The following is a 26,977-nucleotide window of genomic DNA, read 5'->3' as shown; positions in this document are numbered from 1 at the left end:
CGCGTGTTTGCACCACCACGCGCGTGTTTGCACCACCACAGGCGCGCAGCACCGTGGGGATGTGTGTGAGCGCACACGCCACGGCAGCCACCGACAGGTGACTGTGCACAGACACGGCCACAGCCGAGCCCTGACACACACGCGTGTGCCCCAGCCGGGTGTGCCCCGGTGCCCACGGGCCCGTGCACACGCGTGTGCGGCGCCGCCGGTGCCCCCGGCCCGGCCCCGGCAGGAATCCGTCGCAGCAGCACTTTGCTGTGCAAACAAGCGCCGGGGGGATTAGGCGGGCGCTGGGGGGGACGGGACACGGGGGGAACACGGGGGACAAGGGGGGTACACAGGGGGGCACACGGGGCACGCGGCCACACGGACTCAACTCCCCCGGGGTCTGGCTGGGGAGGCCCCTCGTGGGCGTCAGCTCACACCCCACGCAAGGGGAAACTGAGGCACGAGGCCATGTGTGCTTGAGTGAGCCTCTGCCGCTCCCCAGATGTACCGTGAGTGTGAGCGCTCGGCACCCACATCCCCACACACGCACCGAGTGCGTGCGGTCTCTGCCGCCCCGTTCCCCAGCCGCGCACCGAGCCCATGGGTGCCATCCCCTGCTCCCCAGCCCCTTGGTGCCCCGGCCTCGCCCCCCAGCCGCGCACGGAGCCTGGGTGCTCATTCCCGGCGCCGCACACCCAGCCCGGCCGGCGGAAGGGCAGCTGCGGGTCGGGTGTCCAGCGGTGTCCGAGCAGGCTCGGGGACAATCCCCCTCTCCGGTCACCGGAAGCCTCTCTGCTCCGCGGCCCCGCATCCCCGGACGCCTGGGCCCCCCCGGCCCCCCGGGTCCCCCCCGCTGCCGCCGGGGCACCGCGCCCGGCCGGACGCCACGGCCCCGCCGCCGCTCACATTTTCCACTCCCCGGCCCAAATCCTGCCCCGCACCCTGGGGAAAAGTGGGGGGGAGGAGAGCGAGGAAGAGAAGGTTGAGGAAGCACCACCCTGCCCACCTCCCGCTTCCAAACTGCACCCCAAATTGGGGGAACACCTCAAACCCCCCTTATTTGGGTGTCCTCATGCAATTTGAACGTCCCCCCCCGCCAGTCTGGATGTTCCCCCACTAAAATCTGGATATGGCTCCTCAAATCTTGAAGTGGCCCCCAAATCTGGATGTGCCCCTCCCCGTTAATTCATCCGGGCGAGGAAGAGGAGGTGACGCAGCACAAGAATAATAACCGGGGGGTGTTATTAATAGCAGTCCCCCCCCGGCTTATTGTTCCCCCAAGGTCATGTTAAAAGGTGTTTCCCCCCTAAAAAACCCTCTTCCCCCCTCCCGAGTGTCCCCAAGGACTGAGTCACCCTCACTTTGGGGGGATGGGGGTCACCCCAGGATTTGGGGGGGCTGCCAGCACAGCTGGTGGATGCTGGTCCCGGGGGGGGCAGAAGCAGCTGCTCTCCCCCCCCCCCCACCCGCCCCCGGGACTTGGGGGTGAAACAGCTGCGGGGTCAAAGCCACAGCCGGGCAGGCAGGGGGGCCCCAAATATGTCTCCCTTCCCCCCTCCCTCCCCCTGCATTCCTCCCTGCTGGCATTGCCTAATTTATCCCGAAAGGGCTTGGACTGCGATGGACGATCTGGGCGTTTTGGGGGTAAATGGGTTCTGCAGGGGAGACTTTTTTGGGGGGGGTGATTTTCTGGGGGGAGATTGGTGAGGGGGTTGATGGGTTTTTGAGGAAGAAGATGCGTTTTGGAGAGCGGAGATGAGTTGTGGGGGGCTGATGGGTTTTGGGGGGGAAATGGATTTTGGGGGGGAAGGGATATGTGTTTTCTTGGGTGGGAAATGGGTTGGGGGGAGACGGATATGGAAGTGGAAATGGGATTTTTTTGGGGGGATAGACGGATTTTTTGGGGAGGATTTTTTGAGGGAGTAGATTTTTCTGTGGGATAAAAAGACAGTTTGGGGGAGTGTCGGGTTTTGATGGTGAGGGGGAAACCCAGGAGTTCTGGCAAGGGCCCAGCGTCTGAGCTGACCTTCCTTCCCAGCTTCCTCCTCCTTCTCCTCCTCTTCCTCCTCATCCAGCCGGGCCATCTTTGGCGATGGGAAAGAGCCGAAGGCAAGAGGCCATGTGCGCTGCGGGCCCGGAGGATCCCCAAGTGCCCCCGAGTATCCCCAGGCGGCCCCAAACGCCCCCAGGTAGCCCCACATGCCCCTAGGTGTCCCCAAATGCCCCCAGGTGTGACACGAGTCTCCCAAAGCGGCCTCGGTGGTGCCCCGGGCACACGAGCGTGCAAGAGCGCGCTCGCCCGCGGGGAGCGTGTGCGTGGGGTGTCCTCCCCTTCCCCAGCCCTTCCCCCCGGGCAGGGTGATCTTATCGCACATTCCTGCTTCGCCTTCCCCTTCCCCCCCACCAAATTAACTCTTCGCAACCCTTGGAGGTGGCACCCCCGTGCCCCACCCCGCGCCAAACCCACCCGTGGGCCCCGTGGGACCCCCCCTCCCCGTGTTTGTAGGAGGATGTACGGCCCGGCATCCCGGCCGGGGGGGTTATTGGGGTGCCGGGTCCGCAAATCCCCCCCTGCGCTCAGCAGAATGGGGGGGTGGGGGGATGGTAAAGGGGATCCCCCTCTTTGTTCCCGGCAGCCCCTCCTGACGTGGGTGGGAGCCCCACGGAAAGGGGGAGGCCGCGCTGCCAGCACGGCCCCGAGCACAAGGCCCCCTCTGTTCTCCACCCCGGGCACCCGCCCAGCCCCAAACCACCCCTCTGCCCCCCCAGCTCGCCATCACCTCCGCACCCCACTGACGGACCCCCCCGAATGTCGGGAGCGCGCAGCCCCACGGCGCAAACCCCCCTGCACCCGCGGTACCCAGAGGTGTCACCCCTGCCCCACTGCCCCAAGCAGGGTGGGGACCCCCCCAGGGGCGCCCCCAGACGCAGCGCCCCCCCCCGGGGGGGTATTTTGGGACGGTTATTTTTAGGGTGACCGGCGCCACCATCACCCTTTAAATTTAGCTGGGGTGGGGGATGGGGTGGGGGTGCGGAAGGAGTGTGGACGGGGTAAGGGGGGCACCCCAAAAGCAGGATGAGCCCCTGTAAGTGACCCCCACCCATGACAAGGTGTGGGGGCGAGAGGAGGTGGCTTTATGGGGTGATGGGAACCATCCACACCCTGGGGTCATGAGGGACCCCAATTCCCTAAAGAAACAGGGTGGGGTGATGGGGACCCCCCCCGACTGGGGCCCCCACATGGGGGTCATGGGGACCCCAGTTCCATAGGGGTATAAGAATGGGTGACCCCATGTACCCTCAGTCCCTGGGGGACCTCAAGTCCCATAAAGGAAGGCAGGGGGACCCCACACACCCCATTCCCAGGGCATGGGGAGAGGGACCCCACCTCTCTTTTGGGGATACACTGCAGTTCCCAGATGGGACAGGGTGGATCCTCCGTGGGTCTCCATGTGACTCCGGTACGGGGGGGACCCCCAGTCCCTTAGGGAGGGGGGATCCCCTGGTACAGGGGGGAAACCCCAATCCCTTAAGGAACAATCCCTTAAGGGACCCTCACATCTCCTTGGTGTCTTGGGGGAGCCCAATTCTATGATAATCCTGGGATCCCTGCACCCCCACATCTGCACACGTGGAGGGACACCCCAGTTCCCTGAGAGGCCAGAGAACCATGCTGGGGACTCCTGTGCTGGGGGGACCCCGATTCCCTCCGGGCACAGCACAACTCTTCCAACTCCTTTAGGGGACCCCAACTCCCACAAGGATCCCCAAATCCTTCAAGAGACACAAACTCCGTGGGGAACCCCAACTCTGGAGCGGGGGTTCTCACTCCTCTAGAGGACCGCAGCTCTTTCAGGGGACCCCAGCGCCATGGTACCCACATCCTTTAAGGCATCCCAAAATCGAGTGAGAACCCCAACTCTTTTAAGGGCCCCAAGTACTTTAAGGGATCTCAAAACCACAGGGGGTTCACAATCGCTCTCTGGAATTCCCTCTCCAACTCCTGTAGGGGACCCCAACTCCTGTAAGGAATTCCAGCTCCCAGGACCCCGACTCGTTTAGGGGAGCTCCGTGGGGGGACTCACCCCAACTCCTACCTCAAATCCTTTTAGAGAGCCCAAGTGCGCGGGTAGAGACCCCAGCTCCCTTCGGGTACCCCAAATCCTTCAGAGGTCCCCAAGTCCTTCACGGGACCCCGACTCCGGGGCCCCCAACTCCTTTACGGGACCTCCCGGCTCGGCGAGCGGACCCCCAGCCCACGCTCCCGGGCCCCCCGGCCCCACTCACCCCCAGGAGGGTCCCTAGCAGCAGGAAGGTCCCCAGCGCCGCCGGGCCCCGACGCCCCATCGCGCTGCGGCCCCGCTCCGGCCCCGCCGAGATCGCTCCGCTCGCACCGCTCCGCTCGCGCCGCCGCCCCGGGCCCGCCCCGCCCCCCCCGCCCCCCCCGGCCCCCCCCGGTCCCCCCGGGCCCGCCCCGCCCCCCCCCGGCCCCCCCGGCCCGCGGGGCGGGGCCACAGAGCGCGCGCCCACGGGGGACACGGGGGGACACCCCTGGGAACTTGCACCGGGACACGAGGGGACACGAGGGGACACGGGGGGACACCCCTGGGAACTTGCACCGGGACACGAGGGGACACGGGGGGACACGGGGGGACACCCCTGGGAACTTGTACCGGGACACGAGGGGACACGGGGACACAACCCCGGGAACATTTGCACGGACGCGGGAGGGCACGGGGAACACGGAGGGGCGCAGGGACACCGGGAACTCGCCTGGGAACTTGCAGCGGGACACGGGGATGGGGGGGACAGCCCCGGAAACTTTTGCGGGGACACGAGGGATACACGGGGGACGCAGGGACACCGTGGGACAGCTCTGTGATCTTGCACTGGGACACGGGACATCCCTGGGAGCGTTTATAGGGAGATGGGGAAGTTGCGGGGGGACACGGGGGGAACTCTGAGAATTTATATTGGGACACGAGGAGCGTGAGGACACTGGGGGACACCCCAGGGAGGTGTTGCAGGGACACCAGGGGGACACAGGGGGACACCCGGGGGCGCGGGGACACTGTGGGATACCCCTGGGAACTTGCGCTGGGACACAGGGACACGAGGGACCCGGGGCAACTCTGAGAACTTCTACTGGGACACGGGGTGTGTGGGGACACGGGGAGACATCCCTGAAAACTTTTCGGAGGGCATGAGGGTGCGTGGGGACACGGGTGGTCACCTCTGGAAACCCATACTGGGACACGTGGGTGCACGGGGGGCATCGTGGGACGCCCCTGGGAACTTTTCCTGGGACACGGAGCTGCGTGGGGACACCGTGGGACACTCCTGAGAACTTTATGGGAACACAAGTGTGGGGAGAGAACGGGGGTGCATCTCTGGGAACTCTCATGGGGATAAGGAGTGCGTGGGGACACCCCTGGGAACTTTTACGGGGAGATGGGGTGTAGGACACCATGGAGCATCTGTAGGAACATTCACGGGGACACAAGGATGTGTGGGGATACGGGGGCAAGCTCTGGCCAGTTGCAGGATGACACGGGAGTGCGTGGGGACACTGTGGAGCGCCTGTAGGAACTGTCATGGGGACACGCAGCGACATGGGGGTCACCTCTGGGAACTTTTACAGGGACGTGGGAATGCATCAGAACACCTTGGGACACCCCTGAGAACTTTTATAGGGACTCAGGGGTCACCTCTGGGAGCTTCTACAGGGTCATGGGAATGTGTGGGGACACTGGAGGGACAGGAAGGACTCCTGTGGGAACTTCCACAAAAATTCTGGGATGCCTGGGGACCCCACAGCCCCCGGGCACGTGAGGAAGTTTGGGAGCAATGGGGGACATTGGGGGGGGGTTATAGGGACTCTGGGAGTACCGGGGAGTGTGGGGGCTATGGGGGGAGCTATGGGGGTACCAGGGGTGTAGAGAGGGGACTATGGGGGCACAGGGGGGCTGTAGGGGCTATGGGGGTACCAGTGGCAAGGGGCTATAGGGACACTGAAGTTTATAGGGTCTATGGGGGGCGCCAGGGACTGAAAGTGATATGGGGGGGCTGTAGGGGCACAGGGGACTGTGGGAGTTATTGGGGCACAGGACAGTATTGGGGGTATATGGGGAACACAAGGAGCACGGTAGATATAGGGGGGCTGTGAGGGCATGGGGATTTATAGGGTCTAGGGGCAATTATAAGGTCTCTGGGTTCTGGAGGGGGTTGTGTGTGAGGGCCAGGGGGGTCAGAGTGGGCTGCGAGGGGCATAGGGTATAAAGGAGGCACAGGGGGGACGGGCTCTGGGAGGGGGTGGATATGGGGACCATGGGGGCTGTATGGGAACATGGGGGATATGGGGGACACAAGGATGGTTGGAAGGGGCTATGGGGGGAGTAGAGGTGATTAGGGGGGCTGTGGGGGCACAGGGGTAGGTGCTATGGGGTCTGGGAGAAGGGATATATGGGGCCATATAGTCCATGGGGGCTATAGGGGACCATAGGGGCCATAGAGGACACCACGGTCATGGGTGCCCCAGGAGGGCACCTGGGATGGCTGTAGGGGCTATGGGGCTCCAGGAGGGGAGGATATATGGGGCACTGAGCTATAGGAGCCATATGGGCACACCAAAGGCACAGGGAATATGGGGAGACCGAGGTGGCTTTTGGGGCTTGGGGGCTCTAGGGTCCAGGGGGTGGGGAGGGATGGGGGCCAGAGAGGCCTGAAGGGGCCACCCGGGCCCAGGGAATATGGGGACTGTGGGGGACACGGGGGGATTATGGTGACTGAGGGTACAGAGAGGTCATAGGGACTCTGGGAGGCACAGAGGTAACTGTGGGTGCTGTGGGGTGTGCTGGGGTAATTGTAAGGGCTATGGGGCACACAGAGAGGTGTGGGGACTATGGGGGGCACAGGGAGTGGGTCATCGGTGCTAAGGGGGGCACGGGAGCAGTTAGAGGAACTGTGGGGGTCGCTGGGGGACTGGGGGGCCTGGGGGGGACATGGGGCACTCTGGGGGTACACAGAGGGTACAGAGGCAGTAGGGGGCAGCAGGGACAGGGGGGTTTGGGATCTGTAGGGTCCGCAGGTACCAGTGCCACGTCGCCCCAAGGCCAAGGTTAATGTTAACCCCCCCCCCGAGATCCAGCTGGGCACCGGGTGCCCGTTCCCAGGGGTGTCCTTGGGTGCTCTCGATACGGGCAGGGATTTAAGGCCGCCGGGTGCCCGGGACAGGCACACTTGAGCCATGGCTGCGATGCTGAGCCTCGTCCTGCTGCTGGTGGCCGGCGGTGAGGTGTCCCCCGACCCCCTCGGTACCCCCAGGCTCGGGTGGGTGCCCGGTGGGTGACGGTGCCCCGTCCCGCAGGTGCTCGTGCCGCGGTGCTGCCGGACTCCCGGGTGGTCAATGGGCACGATGCGGAGCCCTACAGCTGGCCCTGGCAGGTGAGGGGACAGGGGGACGGGGCAGCGGCAGCCGTGCGGGGGGACGGTGGCACCTAGCGGGGTCTCCCCTCGCAGATCTCGCTGCAGTACGAGCGGGACGGCGCTTTCCACCACACCTGCGGGGGCACCTTGATCGCTGCGGGCTGGGTGATGACGGCCGCGCACTGCATCTCGTGAGGACAGCGGGGCTGGGGGCGGCGGGGGCGAGTCCTGAGTGCGAGACGGGATCTGGGAGCAGGGGGACACTGGGGGAGCAGGGGGACACTGGGGGAGCAGGGGGGGCATTGGGGGAGCAGGGGGCATTGGGGGAGCAGGGGGGCATTGAGGGTCCAGGGGGGCATTGGGGGAGCAGGGGGGCATTGGGGGTGCACATGCATGGAGGGATTGCATGGATGGGGTGAAAAGTGCAAAGTGGGTGCAGGGATGATGTGCAGGGCAGGATGGGTGCAAGGCGGGGGCTCGGAGGGCAGCGAGGTGAGTTTGGGCTCGGGGTGGGTGCATGACGAGGTGCAGGGAGGGGGTTCAGGGTGCAGGGCGGGGAGTTTGGGTGCAGATTTGGTGCACGGAGAGGTGCCGGGAGGGGATTTAGGGTGCAGGGCAGAGCGCCTGGGTGCCTGCGAGGGTCTCGGGTGCAGGAGGGATGCCGAGAGAGGCCCGCACCCGCTGACCCCACCTTTCCTGGCAGCGAATCCCGCAAGTACCAGGTGGTGCTGGGCGAGTACGACATGAGCGCCGGGGAGGGCCCCGAGCAGCGCATCCCCGTGAACTCCGACGACATCTTCGTGCACCCGAAGTGGCTCAGCTTCTGCGCGGCCTGCGGGTGAGCGGGGTCCCCGGGGGGGCTGGGGACGCCGTGCGCATCCCCTCCCCGGCCCTCTGACCCGAGTCCCTGTGCGCAGCAATGACATCGCCCTGATGAAGCTGCAGCGCCCGGCCGTGCTCTCGGCGGAGGTGCGGGTGGGGCGGCTGCCGCCCGCCGGCTCCATCCTGCCCAACGGGTACCCCTGCGTGCTCAGCGGCTGGGGACGGCTCAGCAGTGCGTCCGGGGACCGGGAGGGACGGCAGGGACACGGGGACACGGAGGGATGGGTGGGGAGGTGGGTGGAGACATGGAGGGATATATGGGGAAATGGATGGGAAGATGGAGGGAGAAATGGGGGATGGAGAAATGGGGAGATGGGTGGGGATGTGGAGGGATGGTTGGGAAGGTGGGTGTAGGGATGGATGGAGGGACCGTGAGGGGTTGGAGGGATGGATGAGGAAATGGGTGGGAAGATGGAGGGAGGGATGGGGGACAGACAAATGGGGAGATGCATGGGGAATATTTGGGGAGATGAGGAATGACTGAGAATTGATTGAACATAGGGCATGGACAGAGGGATTGATAGCTGGGGGGATGTATGGGGAGGTGGAGGGAGGGATGGCAGGATAGGGAGGTAAAGGAGAGGTGGAGGGAAGGGATGGATGGACGATGGATGTGGGGTGGAGGACCATGGGCAGACCCTGGGCTTGTCTGATCCCACAGCTGGAGGGTCGCTGCCGGACCGGCTGCAGGAGGCAGAGCTGCCCGTGGTGGACTATGAGCACTGCACCCAGCCCGACTGGTGGGGGGCTCTGGCCATCCGCCAAACCATGATCTGTGCCGGCGGTGCTGAGAAGGCTGGATGCAATGTGGGTACCGCGCCGGGACGGAGGGGAGCACATCCTGGGCCCCCTGTGGTGCTGACCCTGCCTCATTCCACACCCCAGGGTGATTCCGGGGGCCCCCTGAACTGCCAAGCTGAGGATGGGACCTGGGAGGTCCATGGCATCGCCAGCTTCGTGTCGGCCCTGGGCTGCAATGCTGCCAAGAAACCCACCGTGTTTACCCGCGTGTCTGCCTTCGAGGACTGGATTGCAGAGGTGGACACAGGCTGGCAAGCCTTCCCGAGCTGCCAGGGAATGGGACACTGGGATGTCAGGGTGCAAGGGTGCCAGAGAACTGGGATATCATGGTGTCAGGATGCCAGGAAACTTGGGCACCGTGGTGGCGGGGAATTGGGATGCCATGTCAGAGTGCTGGGTGCCACGGCAATGGGGTACCAGAGCTCTGGGGTTTTGGGGTACCAGGGCACCAGGGGGAAAAGGGGCCAGGCTGCTGGGGTGCCGTGATACTGGTATACCAGGTTGTTTGGGTGCAGAGTCTTGGGGTGCTCTGATAGTGGGGTACCAGAGGATGGGGCTGTCAGGGTGCCATGGTGGTGGGGTACCAGCTGTCCCAGTGCCACAGTAGCAGGGTAAAGAGCTCTGGGATGCTGGAGTGCCAGGGCAGTGGGGTGCCAAAGTGCCAGGGCACAGATGTGCCATGGCACTGGGGTGCTTGGATGTCACGGAGCTGAGGAAAAAAGGGCTCTGAATTGTTGGGAGGCCAGGGGTGGGGTGTGAGGGTACCATGGTAGCAGGTCTCTGGGGTGCCAGCTTCCTGGGCTGCCAGGACAAGTTTGCCAGAGCTCTGGGGTGGTGGGGTACCAGGGTATCAGGGTGCTGGGTTCTGAGGTGCCAGGGAATTGGGGTGTCAGGGTACTGGGTCCTAGGGAACTGGGGTATCAGAAGGCTGGGGTGCCAGGATGACATGGTGTAAGTGTACCAGGACTTAGGGATGCTGAGGCTGGGATGCCAGGGCAACGGGGTACCAGGGCTCTGGGTTCTGGGGTATCATGGTGCTGGGGTGCTGAGGTGCTGGGCACTGGTGTGCCAGGCTCTTGAGGTGTTGGGATGCCGTAGTGCTGAGGTGATGGGGCGCTGGGGTGTTGGGTTATTAGAGTGTTGGGGTGTCAGGGTGTTGGGGTACTGTCCTTCTGTCTTAGAAGCTTCTCCCTTCCAGACCATGAGAGACAACTGAGCGTGGCAGTGTCCTTGTCATCGACCCCCTGGCCTGGCACCAACCAAATAAACCACCAACAGCTGGCACCAGTGTGTCCTTGTGCTGGGGAGAGGTCGGGGGGCAGCAGGGGCTGCACCATTACCAGCAGATAGTACTGGGAGCACCCAGATGTGCCCGATGTGATGGGGATGGGCACCCAGAGACACCCCAGTGTCACAGGGATGGACACGCAGGGATACTCAGAGGTGCCCAGACACCACAGGGATGGGTACCGGGGTGCCCAGATGCCATGGAGATGGCACCCTCAGACACGCAGATCCCACAGGGATGGGTACCCGAGTGCCATGGGGATGTGTAGCCTCAGACACTCAGGTGACAGTGCCAAGCACCCTAAAGTGCCCTGTGCCATGGGCGTGGGCACCCTGCTGCCACAGGCACCCCAAAACACATCAGCAGAGTGGCTCTGGGTGCCCTGAGGACACAGGGATCGCCCCAGTGCCACGGTGACGGGCACCCAGTGATTTCTGTCCCCCCACGGGGCCGGGCCCCCCCGAGGCTGTGGGACAGCCCCCTTGGGGTGCCCCAGGGCTGGACGCCCATGACCGTGGCCCTCCTGGCCTGGCCGTCGCTTCGCAACCGCCGGCACCAGCGCGTGACCAGCGAACAAAGAGCCCTTTCACCGGCGCCCCTGCCGCCACCAGCACCCTGGGACCCCCAAAGGGGGGAGGGAGGGGACCAACCCCACCCCTCTGGGTGCCCCCCAGCCAGGGACCCCATAACTATGGGTGCTGCAGCACCCCCCAATTCCCTCTGGGACCCGGGTGGAAAATTCCAGCAGCAGGGCTGTATAAATTTTATGGGCCCCTTGTCACCGTGTCCTCGGGGACCTTTGCTCTCCTGGTGGTGGCCCCGGCGTCGCCTGCCCCGGCAGCCCCTCGCTATCACTGGCCCTTTGCTCCAGGGGAGGGGGAGGCCGAGCTCCCCCAGCTCGTGACACCCTTGCACAAGTTGGGGCCACCTGGCAGAGGTCCAGGGTGGTGGGAAGGTCACTCAGCCCAGCACAGGGGGTGAGGCTGGGGGGGCACCAGCCATGACCCTGCTGCCACTGGTGTAAATTGTTGGTGGGGTGGCACTGGGTGGTGACACCTTTCGGGTGCAGCCACCCTGGCGTGGCAGTGGGGTGCAGGGACAGGAGTGTGGCAGTGCCAGGGGGCTGGCGTGGGGCTGTGGGACTTTTGTGGGTACTGTGGGACTGCTGAGGGTGTCACGGGAGCGGTGTGGATGCTGTGAGGCTGCCATGGGTGTAACAAGCATGGCAGAAACGCTGTCGGTACAGGTGGCATGCACCTGGCAGAGATCCTGTGAGCCTGGCACGGGTGCTGTGAGCGTGGGATGGGTGCTGTGGGCACGGGATGGGTGCTGTGGGAGTTGGATGGTGCTGTGAGAGAGGGATGGGTGCTGTGAGACTGCCCCGGGCAATACCAAGCATGGTGTGAATACTGTGAGGCTGCCAGGGGTGCTGTGAACAGGATATGGGTGCTGTGAGCCCGATGGTGCAATCCTGGGATGGGCTCTGAGAGCCTGGCATGTGTTCCCTAAGTGCGGGATGGGTGCTGGAGTGTGGGATGGGTGCTGTGGGTGCCATGAGCTGGGTGTGGGTGGTGCAAGCCTGCTGAAGGCTGGCAGAGGTGGTGTGAGCGTGGTATGGGTGATCCACTCTTGCAGAAGGTGAGTGGGAATTGGTGCTGTGAGACCGATCCGTGTGTTACCAGAGCTTGCACAGGTGTTATCAGTGTGACACCCGTGCTGTGAGTGTGACACAGAGGGTATCAGTGCAACATGGGTGCTGCCAGCCTGCTCCTGCTCTTGTGGGCATGCTGTGGGTGCTGCGAGCCTGGCACCAGCGCTGCGGCTGGGCACGGGTGCTGCGAGCCTGGCACCAGCTCTGCAGGGTTGGCACAAGCACCGCAAGCCTGGCACCGGGGCTGTGAGCCTGGCGTGGGCACTGGGAGCCTGGCAGGGGCGCTGGGAGGCTGGCAGGGGCACTGCGAGCCTGGCATGGCCCCCCGGCCCCCCAGGGCAGCTCCTCCCTCGCCGGTGGTGCCAAGCGGCTGCGAACCCCCCGTGTCCGTGTCCGTGGCCTCTGGCCGGACCCACCCCCGCCGGGTGACTCAGCCCGAGAGGCTTTTCCTTATATAACGCGGCACTGCACGGAGCCCCACTGAGCGGCCCCTGCCTCAGTTTCCCCTCGCCGGGGCGTCACTGCCACTGCTGCCACAGCCGCCGCTGCCATGTGGATGGTGTCACCGCCGGTCGGTAAGTGCCACCTGGATGCCGCTCGCCCCTTTGCGAGGTGCCCCCCCATCCTTAAAAATCATCGTTTGTCGGGGGCTAGTAGAAGAATTTGGGTTATTGGGGCAGGAAACTGTAAAATACATTAATTGGCCCCAAAAAATAGGTTAACTTTGCCCTTCCTGTGGCTGAGCCCCTTTTCCCTGCGCCTTGGGCGGGGGTGAGATAGCCCTTGGGGCACAACCCCCTCGGAACGCACCTGGGAAGAACCAAAATCACCTGCTTTCCCCCCAGAGTAGTGATCAAAGCAACGGGAGCGGCGCAGGGCTAAGGAATTCCCTCACATGCCGACACTTTGATTTTGGGGCGAGAAGCGCCAGGAACGGGCGAGTCTGGGAGCCCCGGCCGTGGCCGGGGGCGCTCGCAGGTGCCTGGATCCGGTGCTGCCACAGCTCCGCAACATTCCCAGGGCCCCGAGCCCGCCTGGCGCTGGGAAGGGACGGCAAATCCCAAAATTTAGCTTTCGAAGTTCCCAAACTCACCCCAAATTAAGGGATAAAGGTGGGGTGCAGCACCCAGCGTGGCCTCAGACCCCCGAAAAATCCCCGGCTCCGGCAGAAGCAGGAGCGCCCGTGCGGGGCTCGGGGGGATTTGCCCGGCTCGGCCCGTGCGGGGCTCGGGGGGATTTTTCCGGCTCGGCCCGTGCGGGGCTCGGGGGGATTTGCCCGGCTCGGCCCGTGCGGGGCTCGGGGGGATTTTTCCGGCTCGGCCCGTGCGGGGCTCGGGGGGATTTTTCCGGCTCGGCCCGTGCGGGGCTCGGGGAGATTTTTCCGGCTCAGCCCGTGCGGGGCTCGGGGGGATTTTTCCGGCTCGGCCCGTGGGGGGCCCGGGGGGGTTTTCCCGGCTCGGCCCGTGTGGGGCTCGGGGGGATTTTTCCGGCTCGGCCCGTGCGGGGCTCGGGGGGATTTTTCCGGCTCAGCCCGTGCCGGCGGCTCCGGGCGCGGTGTCCAAAGGTCGCTCTCGCCGCGGCGCTCGGAGCCGCCGACCCCCGACACCTCCGCTCCCCTGCGGTTCTTGCTGGATTTCCCACCTGGGGAGCTGTTCTGGTGGCATTCCGGAGCAGCTCGGGGGGGCTCTGAGGGGACTCGGGGGGGTTTGTCTTGCTCTGACGTCCTGTTTTCTTTCAGATGAAGGATCTGCCTGGCTTTGGGACACGGCAAAGGCGGGGGGCAAAGGACAGGACCCTTAAATTCTTTCCCTAAAGCTTAGCCCGATAGGTATATAAGATCAATAGAGCTTAAACCGGGGTTGGCTTTTAGTCTAAGTTTGGGTTTGGTTTAATTTGTCTTTATTTTATTATTTTTTACGGTTCTTTTATTCATTTCTTTGCTTTTTTGGCCTCTTTTATTCCATTTTTGGCCTCCGGTGGGGAGCTCAGCAGCAGAGCTTGCACAAATCAATCCCCTGCTGCTTCCTAAACAGATTTTGGGGGATTTTGGTTTGAGGAGGGGGAACCCGTGCACCAACCTGCTGTTTTGGGGGGGCTTCAGCCCCTCCCTGGTTGGAACACAGTGGGGGGTTGCAGGTATTTTTCAGTCCACCAAGAAGCTGGTGCTGAGTGAGCAAGCGGGACGGGAACGGGCACTGGAATTCCTCCGGAAAAACGCGGCTAACGGACTCTCCGTGGCCAACCTCCTGGCTGGGCTTTCCTCCATCCTCTGCACTGTCAACAGGTGGGGGAAACTGGGAAAAACGGGGTGAAAAATGGGGCTGGGGAGTGGGGGTCACCCTGGTTGTGCTCTCTCTGTGGCCAAGCTGGTGGCCAGCCTCCCCTCCAGCCTCTACAGCATCAATAGGTGGGGAAAAAAAAGGGAGAACAGGATAAAATGAGAGGAAATGTGGTGAAAAGGATGCACAGAAGTGTGGGTCACCCTGGTTTTTCTGGAAAAAGTGGAAATGGGAGGGCAAAGATGGTAGAAAAGTGTGGTTTGCCCTGATTTGCTGGAAAAAGGGGGAAGGGGGGGAGGAAAAATGAAAAAAGGGGGAAAATGGGGTAGAAAAGTGTGGGCCAGCCCAGTTTTGCTGAAAAAATGGGGGAATGGGGGAAAAAAAGGGGGATGAAAAGGGAGATGAAAAGTGAGACACTGTGGTTTGGCTCTCTCCATGGTCAAAGTCTCCTCACCTTTGGTCTCTGCAGCATCAATAGATGAAGGGGGAAAAAGAAGGTTGAGAAGTAGGGGTCACCCCAGTTTTGCTCTCTCTGTGGCCAACCTGATGGCTGGGCTTATCTCCACCATCAATAGATGGGGTAAACCAAGGAAGAGATGGGGTGAAAAAGAGAGGAACAGGGGCTGAGAAGTGGGGTTTCCCCCCCAGGCAGTACCAGTACTCCTGCTGGCTTCTGCTCCTGGGCTTCCTGCTGGATCTGGCCGATGGGGCCGTGGCCCGGCAGCTTGACGCCTGCTCGGCACTGGGTGAGTGCATCCCCCCGGCCCAGGGGTGACCCGAGGGTGTCCCCCGTGCCCGGTGCCCACCTGGCACCTGCCCCTTGCTGCCCCCACAGGTGCCAAGCTGGATGACTTTGCCGATTTCACCACGTTCGGGCTGGGCACGGCGCTGCTGCTGCAGCCCCAGGGTGTGCTGGGGGGGCTGCTGACCCTCGCCTACGTGCTGGCCGTCTTTGCCCGCCTCTGCTTCTTCTCCAGCGGTAAGATGAGCCCCTGGGGGTGGGGAGTTTGGAGTTTTTCCCCCTACATTGAACTCCTGACACCCCACAGGGATCCCCTTCACCTACCGGGGGCTGCCCTGCCCCTACGCCTCAGCAGTGCTGGCCAGCACCTTCCTACTCACCGGGGGACACGTGGCCCTGCTCCGCGTCGCCGCGGCTGCCATGATCCTGTTCATGGCCGACTGCGGCTTCTATCCCCACGACAGGGTGCTGGAGTCACAGCTCTGGAAGAAACTGGTTTATGCTGGAGGTAAGGATGGGGATGAACCTCTCAGGATGGTGGTAGAGGGGGAGGAAAAGCAGATCCCCAAGGATTTTCCCGCTCTATAGGGGTGGTGGCTGTCCTGCTGGCACCGACGGCGGTGGCTGCGGTTTATTGCCTGACCTGGGCCACGTCCTACATCGTCTTCCCCTTCGCCCTCTGGAGCTGCAAGGCCTGAGCCCTCCCTAGAGCCTAGTAAAGCCTTCCTCATCCTCATCCTTATTCTCCTCGTCCTTGCTCTGGGTTCTGCTTCCTCCCTTCCCTCTTCCCACTGAATCTGGATGGCAAAAGGAGCCTGCTAAGGCAAAAAAAAGAGAAAGGCTCCACTTCAGGGAAGCCCAAAAAATCCCTGTCCTTTGGTGGAAGCAAGGGAACCCCCATCACCCCACACCAACACTAGAGACCTCCAAATCCCTGGGAAATGGGAAATTTACAGTTTGCCCTGACAAGAGACCCCCAAGCCCTTCTCTGCACAGGAAACTGAAGTTTAGGGATTGCTCACACTGCCCAGTGGGAATTCATTACAAAGGGAGCTCCAAAAATGAGGAAGGCCCACCTTGGGTAGGAGGAGGAAGATGCTGATCAAACCTCCAGAGGATTTCCGACATAGGATTCACTGGGAGCAGTTTGGAGTTTACCACTTAATCCGTAGCTGCAGGGAAGTACCATCCCAAATGTGGTTTATTTTCAACCCCTCAGCGTGACACTGCTGGGGCAGGGAAAGGGGGGCAGCAGGACTTGATCCAAAGTCTCTGGAAAGCCAGAGGCTGCTGGACAGCGGCGGCTGGAGCACAGAGGGTGTGGGTGGAGGAAGGAAGCAAAGGTCAAACCTGATGCTGGAGAAACACTCAGCATCCCCAGGGAGGCTCTGGCAGCAGGAGCAGCTGCAAGATGTAGCTCCTGCTGCATCCCTCCGGAATAAATCCCAGCTCCGGGAGGGCAGGACCCTTCTCCACAGCAGGAAATGTCGGGATGGGGCCATGGCTGGAGCTGGCACCTGGCGCCACAGCTGCTTTGGCATCGGCCCTGCTCTGGCCTCCCCCACACCATTCCCACCCGCAGCAAACAAGAGCCAGGAGACAGAGAACCAGCACAGAGTTTATTGATACAAAAAGGGCGATTTGATAATAAATACCGGGGGGTTAGAAAAGGGGGGCAGGGCAGGGGCCGGGCTGTCATTCCCCGGATCCCTGCATCTGCTTGCAGAAGGAGTCGAACTGCTGCTGCTCCAGCTCCGTCATCACCCGGTTCAGGGCATAGATCTGGGATTGGGAAAGGGCGGATGGAAAAGGGGGGGTTGGGCCGTGGGTTGGGCCGTGTCCCTCCCCATTCCCTCGTTCCCACCTCCGCCCGCTGCCGCTGCTTCAGCTCCTGCTGTGCCGACCTCTGCTTGGCCTTCTCCAGACGAGCCGCCGGCTCCCGCGGCTTCGGCCGCTCCTTCCGTGCCCCCGCGCCCGGATCCATGGCTGTGACACGGGGGGGTCACCCGGGGACCCCGGACACACCCGCACGGCCCCCCGTGTCCGCGGCACCCCCAGACAACCGAGGCTCACATGGGGTGCCCCAATGGCATCCTCACAGGGGACTCCCCCTAAATCCATCCTGGGCCCCAGAAATGCCCCCTAAACCTGTTCTGAGCCTCACAGCTGATTCCCAAACGCGTCCTAATCCTCCCAGGAGACCCTCAACCCCGTCCTGAGCCTCACAGGAGACCCTCAACCCCATCCTCATCCTCACAGGAGACCCTCAACCCCGTCCTGAGCCTCACAGGAGACCCTCAACCCCATCCTGAGCCTCCCAGGAGACCCTCAACCCCGTCCTGAGCCTCACAGGAGACCCTCAGCCCCATCCTGAGCCTCACAGGAGACCCTCAGCCCCATCCTGAGCCTCACAGGAGACCCTCAACCCCGTCCTGAGCCTCACAGGAGACCCTCAGCCCCATCCTCATCCTCACAGGAGACCCTCAACCCCATCCTGAGCCTCACAGGAGACCCTCAACCCCATCCTGAGCCTCACAGGAGACATCCCCCGCCAACTCATCCCGAGCCCCTCAGGTGCCGTCACCCCCCCACAGACACAGGGCCCCCCAAGGCTTCTCAGCATCACCCCCATTCCCCAGCCCCCTCAGCAGCCCCCTCCCCTCACACTTCGTCCCCCAGCACCCCGCTCCCCCACGGCCCCGCAGCACTCCCAGCCCCACAGACACAGATTCCAAAGCCCCCCTGCCCCTTCTCCGACCTCACAGCCCCCCTGAGCCCAGTGCCCACACACAGCACTGACGCAAGCCTCCCCAGCCCCCCATAAATCACAACCCCCAATCCCCACCACCCTCACAGCGCCCCCCAAACCCACAAGCTTCCCTTTCCCACAACCCCCAGCTTTCAGTGCCCAACAAGGTGCTCCCCTGGCCAGCAGTGAGTCCCTCAGCCCCCTCCAAGGCCCCGGTGCTCCCTCACTCGCCAAGCCAAGCCCCTCCGGTTCTCCGCTCCCCCCTCGGTGCCCCCCCCGTGTTCCCCGGTACCGGAGGGGCTGCGCCCGGGGCAAGATGGCAGCGGAACCCTTCCGCCTTTCGGCGCTCGATTGCCCGCCCTGGGCGCACGCGCAGAGCCCGCGGGCCGGGTGCCACAGCGCCCCCTGGCGGGCAGGTGCTGCTGCCAGTGTCCCCCCAGTGTCCCCAGTGCCCCCCCAGTGCCCCCAGTGTCCCCCCAGTGCCCCCCCAGTGCCCCCAGTGTCCCCCCAGTGCTTCCAGTGTCCCCAGTGTCCCCCCAGTGCTTCCAGTGTCCCCCCCGGGTCCCCAGTGTCCCCCAGTGCTTCCCAGTGTCCCCCCAGTGCGCTCCCAGTGTCCCCCCAGTGTCCCCCAGTGCCCCCACTGCCCCTCCGGTGCTCCCAGTGACCCCCCAGTGCCCTCCCAGTGCCCCCAGTGCCCCCCCAGTGCTTCCAGTGTCCCCCCAGTGCCCCCCCAGTGCCCCCAGTGCCCCCCCAGTGCTTCCAGTGTCCCCCCAGTGCCCCCCCAGTGCCCCCAGTGCCCCCAGTGTCCTCCCAGTGCTTCCAGTGTCCCCCCAGTGTCCCCAGTGTCCCCCCAGTGCTTCCCAGTGTCCCCCCAGTGCGCTCCCAGTGTCCCCCCAGTGTCCCCAGTGTCCCCCCAGTGCTTCCCAGTGTCCCCCCAGTGCCCCCAGTGTCCCCAGTGTCCCCCCAGTGCTTCCAGTGTCCCCCCAGTGCTTCCAGTGTCCCCCCAGTGCTTCCCAGTGTCCCCCCAGTGCTTCAGTCCTTTACTCCCCACCCCCTATATATCACCCCCCCATACAGCCCACCCTTACATATCACCCCCTATCTAGAGTTCCTCTAAACAGCCCACCCCTATATATCACCATATATCTGTATACTGCTTCTATATACAGCTCCCCTGTACAGCTTGCTGCCTATGTATCTCACCTCTTATTACACCATCCTCCCGACACAGCCCAGGCCCTAAACATCACCCCCTTATATCACTCTACTGTACAGCCCACCCCTATGTATCACTCCCCCACATAGCTCACCCACTAGATAGCTCCCTCCATATACCATGCCCCTATATAGCCCACCCCTCTATATCCCACCCTGACACAGCCCAGCCCTTACACACAACCCCCCGTACACCACATCCCTATACAGCACACACCAACATATCACACCCCCTGTACAGAGCTCTGTATCACAGCCCAGCACACAGCACCCTCTCTGTACCACCTCCTGTATACAGCCCACTCCCCACATATCAGACCCTCTGTACAGCCCACCCTACACAGCCCAGCTCCCATACATCCCCTCTATACATTCCAACACATGCAGTGTCCCCTACATTGACACGTGGAGCCCTGCCCAGGGTTGGGACAGTGTGGCACAGCATGGCCCAGCACAGCACACACGGCACGGCACAGCAGGGCACGGTGCTGTACATGTGGCACACGCGTCACAGTACACGTCCCATGGCACTGTGACCCCCAACAGTGTGACACCCCTAGCACGGTGAGAGACCCCTGCCATGGCCCAGCCCACCATGGCACAGTGCCACACACCTGGTCAGGGCACAGTGTGGCACCCCCAGCATGGTGACAGGCTCCTGCCATGGCACCCCATGGTGCCCCCAGCCCAGCCCAGCACCCCTCCCTGGGGCTCTCCATCACCCAGCCCCTTCTCTCCAAATCCTTTATTGCCATGTCCCAGCCCCCCACACTGGGATTCCCTGGAAGCACAGGACTGAGAGAAGTGGGCGGAATGCCAGATCCTGCCCAACAGCGGGACCAGTTCCTGGAGCGGGGAAAACACCTGGCAGGGTGGGGGACACCCCAAAAACCCCCATTAGATACGGACAGTGTTGATCCGCAATGGCTGCACATTCTTCCCGTTGGCGTGGCTCTGCCCAGGACTGAAATATGAGCACAGCTTCCCAGGAAACCTCTCCCGGAAGGTGTAGAGCCAGGACATGTCGTCAGCATTGTAGAAGATGAGAAGCCCCTTATCGTAGTCCAGGAAGACGCCCACCTTCTCCAGCTTGCCCTTGACGTTCAGCCGCGTCCAGGGCTCAGTGCAGGCACTGTACTGGTTCCCGTCGTGCATCACGATGCAGTAGAACCCGCGGCTCGGCTGGATCTGGATGCTGCCCTTGCGGGTCACGGCCTCGTGGGCCAGGCCGATCATCCACTGGGTTTTTTCAGACACCACCACCTCCCAGTAGTGCACCCCAGCACCAAAGGCCTCGGTGCCCAGCACCGACACCTCCACGTCAAAGCGCCGGGGCGAGTCCTGCAGCGGGTGTGGGTGCAGGTTGCCATAGGCCACGATGGTGCAGTCGTCTGAGAGGATGAGGCGGTGGTGGGCAGTGCCGGGGTCCAGAGTCAGTGCTGCTGGCACTGGGACAACAGGGACAGGGGGAACGAGGGTTAGTGCAGCCCTGGTGCTCTGTCCCACCAGAGTGACAACCAGCATGGGTGGAAGGTCACTGGGGTGGCCCTGTCCCTATCCCTCACAGGGGTGTCCTGCCCTCATGCTCATCTTTTGTCAGTGATGTCCCTGTCCCTCACTGGTGTGTCGCTGCTCCTCATCACTCGTGTCCCAGACCCTTCTCAGTAATGTCCCCATCCCTAGTCAGTGACATCCCCTTCCCTCACAGGTGATGTCCCCTTCCCCATCCCTCACTGGTGTGCTCCTGTCCCTGGTGACCGCCCCATCCCTCACGGCTCCCCCGTCCCTGTGCTCTCACCAGGATGGATGTCCTGGAAGAGGGATTTCCAGATGGTGTACTGCAGTGGACCCATGTACTTGGAGGTGGGAAAATCCTCATAGGTCAGGTTGGTCTCGTGGATCTTTCCCTTCAGCCTGCAGAGAACACACGGTGCCAAGGTGGGGGTGACACCAGGGACCCCACCGTCCCCTCACTGCCACCCACCTCTCAGAGAGGGAGGCCATGCCGGCCAGGAAGACGTGTTTATCCGCCTCGGCCAGGCGCTCCTGCAGGATCTGGGTGCCCTCCTGCACCTTGCGGAGCTGCTGGCTGTAGCGCTGGATCTTGTGCTCGATGTCGCTGAGCGTGCGCGCCGTGTCAGCCTCCAGCTCCTCCAGCATTGCCTTCTGCCGCTCCCGCAGCAGCCGGTGCAGCCGCTCAAACGCCTCCCCGATCGTCGCCCGCAGGCTTTTGGCTGAGGACTTGAGGTGCAACGGGGGGTTAAGAACACCTAAAGCTCTGCTGGCCAACCCATGAGTTCCTTAATCCCCAAATAAATATCTAAAAGGGCATCAGATCAGGGAATTCTGGGGGCTACAAGGGTGGATTTGATCTTGCACCCTTAAAAATGGAGTAAAAGGATCCTAGAACCACCGAAAGAGCCTTCCAAAGAACCCTAGGAGAACCTCCCCCAAAAAACTTAAAAGAACCCAAAAAAAATCTCCCAAAAATCCTGAAGTAATCCTTAAAGAACCTCCCAAAGATCCTACAAAAGGACCTTAAGGAATCTCCCCAAGAAACCTAAAAGAAACCTAAAAGAATCCTCCAAAGAACCTTAAAACAATTTCCAAAAGAACCCTGAAAAACCTCCCAAAAAACTTTGAAAAGCTCTTAAAGAATCTTTAAAGAAACCCTTTAAATACCCTAAAAACCCCCCTAAACCCAATCAAATTACACCTTAAAACCTCCTAAAAAACCCAAGAAACTAACCTAAACTAAAAAGACCTCCTAAAATAACCCCGAAAAACTAAAAAAAAACCCCACATCAGTTGCTGGTGGGGATGGGGAGAAAATTGAACCTTAATGGACACTGAACCCTTGAGTGAGGAGATAATTAATTAAATTCATTAAAAAGATAAATCCAAGCAGCACTGCAAGAAGTTATAGAGGGATGAGCAGCCCCACTGGGGTACCACAGAAGGAAAAAATGGGGTAAATCCATGCAATTGTAAAGTTTGGAGTGTTTGGAAGTCCCAAAATAAGGCTGGTGAGGGTCAGGGCTGGGGTATCACCAGGGTGGCAATGAGACTGACCCCAACTCTGCTTTGGGGGGCTGTGAAATGGGGAAAAATGGGGGTTCCCAGGGGTGACAGCGGTGTTCCTACATGTACCTTGGTCTCAGCCAGCTGCTTCTTGAGGAGCTGCAGAGCTTCTGTGTGGCTACGCTCACTCTCCTGCAGCCCCTGGAGTTGCTCCTTCAGCTCCCGCTGGGGACAGGGAGGGAAAATCCATAAATAGGTCATTTGTGGAAAAAAGGGATCCCACACGGTGCTTTCTCACATAAACCAACCATGGAGTTATGGGGCTGTGGAATGAGGGTCCTGCCTGGGGTGGGGGATTACAGGTCCTGCCTGGGGGACAGCTTAGCCATGGGGTGATTTGAGGGTTCCCAAAAACTCACAGTGGCGATGGAGAAGGGGGATCCCAGAGGGACAGTGGTGGAAGTGTGGATGGAAGTGTGGATGGAAGTGTGGATGGAAGTGTGGATGGAAGTGTGGATGGATGGATGGATGATGGATGGATGGATGGATGGATGATGGATGGATGGATGGATGGATGATGGATGGATGGATGGATGGATGATGGATGATGGATGATGGATGGATGGATGATGGATGGATGGATGGATGGATGATGGATGATGGATGATGGATGGATGGATGATGGATGGATGATGGATGATGGATGGATGATGGATGATGGATGGATGATGGATGGATGATGGATGGATGATGGATGATGGATGGATGGATGATGGATGGATGGATGATGGATGGATGGATGATGGATGGATGGATGATGGATGGATGGATGGATGGATGATGGATGGATGGATGATGGATGGATGGATGATGGATGGATGGATGGATGGATGGATGATGGATGGATGATGGATGGATGGATGATGGATGGATGGATGGATGGATGATGGATGGATGATGGATGGATGGATGATGGATGGATGGATGATGGATGATGGATGATGGATGGATGATGGATGGATGGATGATGGATGGATGATGGATGGATGATGGATGGATGACGGATGATGGATGATGGATGGATGATGGATGGATGGATGGATGGATGATGGATGGATGGATGATGGATGGATGGATGATGGATGGATGGATGATGGATGATGGATGGATGATGGATGGATGGATGATGGATGGATGATGGATGGATGATGGATGGATGATGGACGATGGATGGATGATGGATGGATGATGGACGATGGATGGATGGATGGATGATGGATGGATGGATGATGGATGATGGATGGATGGATGATGGATGATGGATGGATGGATGATGGATGGATGGATGGATGGATGATGGATGGATGGATGATGGATGATGGATGGATGGATGATGGATGGATGGATGGATGATGGATGGATGATGGATGGATGATGGATGGATGATGGATGGATGGATGGATGGATGGATGGATGGATGATGGATGGATGGATGGATGATGGATGGGTGGATGATAAATGATGGATGATGGATGGATGATGGATGGATGATGATGGATGGATGGATGATGGATGGATGGATGGATGGATGGATGGATGGATGGATGATGGATGATGGATGATGGATGGATGATGGATGGATGGATGATGGATGGATGGATGATGGATGGATGGATGATGGATGATGGATGGATGATGGATGATGGATGGATGATGGATGGATGGATGGATGGAATGGGGCTGACCCCAATGCAGACAAAAGGGTTGTGGGGACAGACACAGATGGCAGGAAGGCACAGAGCTGACCCCAGTGGGGACATGAGGGGTGAGCAACAGAGACAGGAGGGAGCCATGGCACTGACTCCAATGGGGAAAAGAAGGAGCGTGGGGAAACACAGGGTGCAGGGACACACAGGCAGGAGGAAGTCACAGGACAGACCCCCATGAGGACAGGAGGGGTGCAGGGACAGACAAAATGACAGGATACAGGCACAGGGCTGACCCTAAGAAGGAAAAGGAATGCAGGGACAGATGGACTGGAAGAAGCTGCAGGACTAACCCCAAAGGGGAGAGATGGGGTGCAGGAACAGACATACAGAAGGAAAGAACAGGGCTGACCCTGAGAAGGAAAAGAAGGGGTGCAGGGATGGACAGATGGGAGGAAGCCACAGGACTGACCCCCACAGGCTCAGGACGGGTGCAGCTCAGGACAAAAGGGAAGGGCACTACCACGGAAGCGAGAGGGACCAGCCGGATACAGCAGCCTCGAGGAGCCACTCAGGGCAGGGAACCCTACAGGGACCCACCTGCAGCTCCTCAAAGGCATCGTCCACGTTGGTAACCTGGTGCTGCTCGTGCACGGCCGGCTCATCACAGAAGAAACAGACGACGGCACGGTCAGTGAGGCAGAAGAGCTTCACCTTCTCGTGGTCCTTGCAGGGGAAGGAGCTGCGCTGGGCCCCCAGGATAGCGTCCAAGGGGAAGGCGCTGTAGCGCTCCACGATGTTGGCCAGCTTGAGGCTGGGGGCCAGCGTGGGCTCGGGGAAGGTGCGGCGGCACTCAGGGCAGTCGCGGGTGCCCTGCGGCTCCTGGCGCACCCAGTGCTCGGTGATGCAGCGGCGGCAGAAGTAGTGCTCGCATCCCAGCCCCACCGGGTCCTGGTAGATGCTCAGGCAGATGGAGCACAGCAGCTCGTCCTTGAGGCTGCACGCCATGTCTGGGGGCTGGGGAGAGGGGCACGGGGTCAGGGGGAGGCTGGTGAGGGAGAGACAGGGTCAGGAGGGCTTGGGGAGAGGGTGAATGGGGGATTGTGGGGAGGGGGACCATGGGGGGACAGGGTAAATGGGGGGCTTGGGGTGATGGCAGGAGTGTGAATAGGGGGCTTTGGAGCGAGAGAGGAGGACGAATGAGGGGGCTTCAGAGGGGAGAGGGTAAAAGGGGGGCTTGGGGTAGAAGCAGTTGTGGGGGGAGGTTGTGGGGGAGAGGGTGAGTGAAGGCCTTGGATTGATGGGGAGAGGGTGAATGAGAGGGTTTGAGGCAGGAGGGTAAAAGGGGGGCTTCAGATGGGGGGAGGTTGAAGGAGGAGAGGGTGAGTGGTGGCCTTGGGATAAGGAGCAGAGGGTGAATGGGGTTTGGGAGGGGAGGTTGGGAGGATGAGTGGAGGGCCGGGGATGGGGTGAGCTTGAGGGGAAGCTTGTGGGGACAGAAGGTGAATCAAGGTTTGGAGTTGGGGGAAGTTAAGGGTGAGAGGGTGAGTGGGGGCTTGGGGTAGGGGTTTGAGGGGGTGAATGGGGATTGATGGGGGAGGAGGTGGATGGAGGGACTTGGGGTGAGGAGGAAAGGGGGAGTAGGGCTGAGGATGGTAATAAGGGGGATGGGGGTCAGGTGGGAATGGGGGACATGCAGGGTTTTTAATGGGGGGCAAGGTGGGGGTTGGGATACAGTGGGGACTGGAGGGGCTGCAGTGGGGGGAAATGGGAGTGTAAGGAGGCAATGGGCAAGCTGGAGGATCTACAAAGGGGTGGAACAGGGGGTCAGAATGCAACTGGGAGGGCTGGGAGGGTCATACTGGGGGGAATGGGAGGATCAAGCCACAACAGGGAGACAAGAGGTTGCAATGGGGAGCCAGGCTGCAATAGGGTTGCAGTGCAGGGGGGGAACTGGGGGTCAGGATACAATGTGGGGCTGGAGGGGTTGCCCTAGGATCAGGATGCAATAGGGGGAATGGAAGTATCAGGATGTAGTGAGGCAGATTTGGGATAGAGGTGATCAGAGCAAGACTGCGAGGGGACACAACAGGGTTGCAATAGGTGTGAGCCTGGGGGTGAACCAGACCCAGAGCATGCGGGGTGGTCTGACAGGGGGAACTGGGGGTACCAGTGATCTTGGGGGATGGAGCTGAGGCTGGATTTGAGGTCCGGGGCTGAGGCTGGATCTGGGGAGTCAGGACCGAGGCTGGATTTGAGCTGGTTGGGGTTCAGGCCGGATTTGGGGGCCTTGCGTGAGGCTGGACTTGGAGGGGACGGGACTGAGGCTAGATTTGGGGGGATGGGGGCGGGGCCGGCGGGGGCTGCACCGGAGCCCCGGCTCCGAGCCCGCTTCCCGCTCCGATGCCACCCCGCGTCTCCCTCAGCCGCCGGTGCCCTCACCCAGCCGGTGCCCGGTGCTGTTCTGGTGCCGTTGCCCGGTTCCCGGTGCCGGTGGGGTCCGTGGTGCCGGTGCCGGTGCCGGGGCCGGTGCCGGTGGGGTCCCCGGTCCCGCCGCCGCCTCAAGAGCAGCCCCGCCGCGATGGGCCGGGGGTGGGCGAGCAGGAGGGGGCGCGGCCGCGCGGCACTTCCTGCCCGCCCCCCCCCGCTCCCACAGTGGGCCCGCCCCCACCCCATTGTCCCCCGCGCGGCGCGGCCTCACCGGCGCGTACCATCGCCCGCCCACGGGGGGGCGCTTAAAGGGGCTACAGCCTCTCCAGCCGTGTCCCGTCCGTCTGTCCTGACAGCCGGGCACTGACCCTTCCCCATCCTGACCTTAGGACCTTTTTCTATCCCTATCTGTCCCTCCGTCCATCCCTTTCTCCTCTACCTAGCCATCTCCCTGTACACCCCTTGATCCATCCATTTGTCCATCCGTCTTTCCACCTACCTCTGTCCCCTGTCCAACCTTCTTCCCTTCCAGAACTTAATCTCTCTATCCATCTATTTGACTGTCCTGTCCCTCTCTCCATCTCTCTGTCCATACACCTGTCTATCTGTCTATCCCTGTGTGCAACCATCCATGCTTCCCATTATGCATCCTTCTGTCCCTCCATCCATCCCTCCACACCTCCTTGTTACTCAGTCCACCCATCTCCCCATCCAGTCCTTAATACATGCATTCATCCATTTGTCCACCCCTCTGGACTCTCATCCATCCATCCATCCATCCATCCATCCATCTGACCCCT

The 26,977-nt window shown here is 61.6% G+C and overlaps 5 protein-coding genes across 9 annotated transcripts in view; 2 read left to right on the top strand and 3 right to left on the bottom strand.

Annotated features, from left to right (window-relative positions):
* Positions 1-4,394, bottom strand: part of HSPG2 (heparan sulfate proteoglycan 2) — a 38,255-nt gene extending 33,861 nt beyond the window's left edge. For all 4 annotated transcript variants that reach the window (XM_088066694.1, XM_014261708.2, XM_088066696.1 and 1 more), the window contains exon 1: positions 4,276-4,394. In XM_088066694.1, coding sequence (XP_087922820.1) covers positions 4,276-4,335 — 60 coding nt within the window. In that variant the 5' untranslated portion in view covers positions 4,336-4,394. The remainder of the gene's footprint in view (positions 1-4,275) is intronic.
* Positions 4,395-7,186: 2,792 nt separating this feature from the next.
* Positions 7,187-10,380, top strand: CELA3B (chymotrypsin like elastase 3B). The gene is made up of 8 exons (XM_005533158.3): positions 7,187-7,277; positions 7,355-7,431; positions 7,507-7,604; positions 8,117-8,251; positions 8,331-8,467; positions 8,957-9,102; positions 9,181-9,333; positions 10,295-10,380. Exons 1-8 carry the CDS (start codon positions 7,235-7,237, stop codon positions 10,310-10,312), a joined length of 807 nt encoding a protein of 268 aa, XP_005533215.2. The 5' UTR covers positions 7,187-7,234; the 3' UTR covers positions 10,313-10,380.
* Positions 10,381-12,390: 2,010 nt separating this feature from the next.
* On the top strand, positions 12,391-15,792 carry TMEM269 (transmembrane protein 269). Its single transcript, XM_014261707.2, has 6 exons — positions 12,391-12,610; positions 14,172-14,319; positions 14,963-15,060; positions 15,150-15,293; positions 15,364-15,564; positions 15,645-15,792. Exons 1-6 carry the CDS (start codon positions 12,586-12,588, stop codon positions 15,752-15,754), a joined length of 726 nt encoding a protein of 241 aa, XP_014117182.1. The 5' UTR covers positions 12,391-12,585; the 3' UTR covers positions 15,755-15,792.
* Positions 15,793-16,654: 862 nt separating this feature from the next.
* SVBP (small vasohibin binding protein) lies at positions 16,655-18,164 on the bottom strand. The gene is made up of 3 exons (XM_005533157.3): positions 18,098-18,164; positions 16,921-17,042; positions 16,655-16,838 (listed from the first exon to the last, which is right to left on the bottom strand). Exons 2-3 carry the CDS (start codon positions 17,038-17,040, stop codon positions 16,752-16,754), a joined length of 207 nt encoding a protein of 68 aa, XP_005533214.1. The 5' UTR covers positions 17,041-17,042; positions 18,098-18,164; the 3' UTR covers positions 16,655-16,751.
* Positions 18,165-19,747: 1,583 nt separating this feature from the next.
* Positions 19,748-26,369, bottom strand: LOC102106587 (E3 ubiquitin-protein ligase TRIM62). 2 transcript variants are annotated; one of them, XM_088066513.1, is made up of 7 exons: positions 26,307-26,359; positions 26,190-26,264; positions 24,348-24,764; positions 22,171-22,266; positions 21,005-21,261; positions 20,819-20,934; positions 19,748-20,468 (listed from the first exon to the last, which is right to left on the bottom strand). In XM_088066513.1, exons 3-7 carry the CDS (start codon positions 24,753-24,755, stop codon positions 19,918-19,920), a joined length of 1,428 nt encoding a protein of 475 aa, XP_087922639.1. In that variant the 5' UTR covers positions 24,756-24,764; positions 26,190-26,264; positions 26,307-26,359; the 3' UTR covers positions 19,748-19,917. The 2 variants fall into 2 exon arrangements, with proteins under 2 accessions (XP_087922639.1, XP_005533213.1); XM_005533156.3 differs by having other exon boundaries at positions 26,190-26,369.
* Between the last annotated feature and the right edge of the window lie 608 nt (positions 26,370-26,977).

This window comes from Pseudopodoces humilis, chromosome 24 (assembly GCF_049639895.1).
Source record: "Pseudopodoces humilis isolate 2021_Gansu_Grassland_sample_001 chromosome 24, ASM4963989v1, whole genome shotgun sequence".
NCBI lineage: Eukaryota > Metazoa > Chordata > Aves > Passeriformes > Paridae > Pseudopodoces > Pseudopodoces humilis.
Note: the sequence above shows the minus strand (reverse complement) of the source record. Positions and strands in the feature narration are given on the sequence as shown.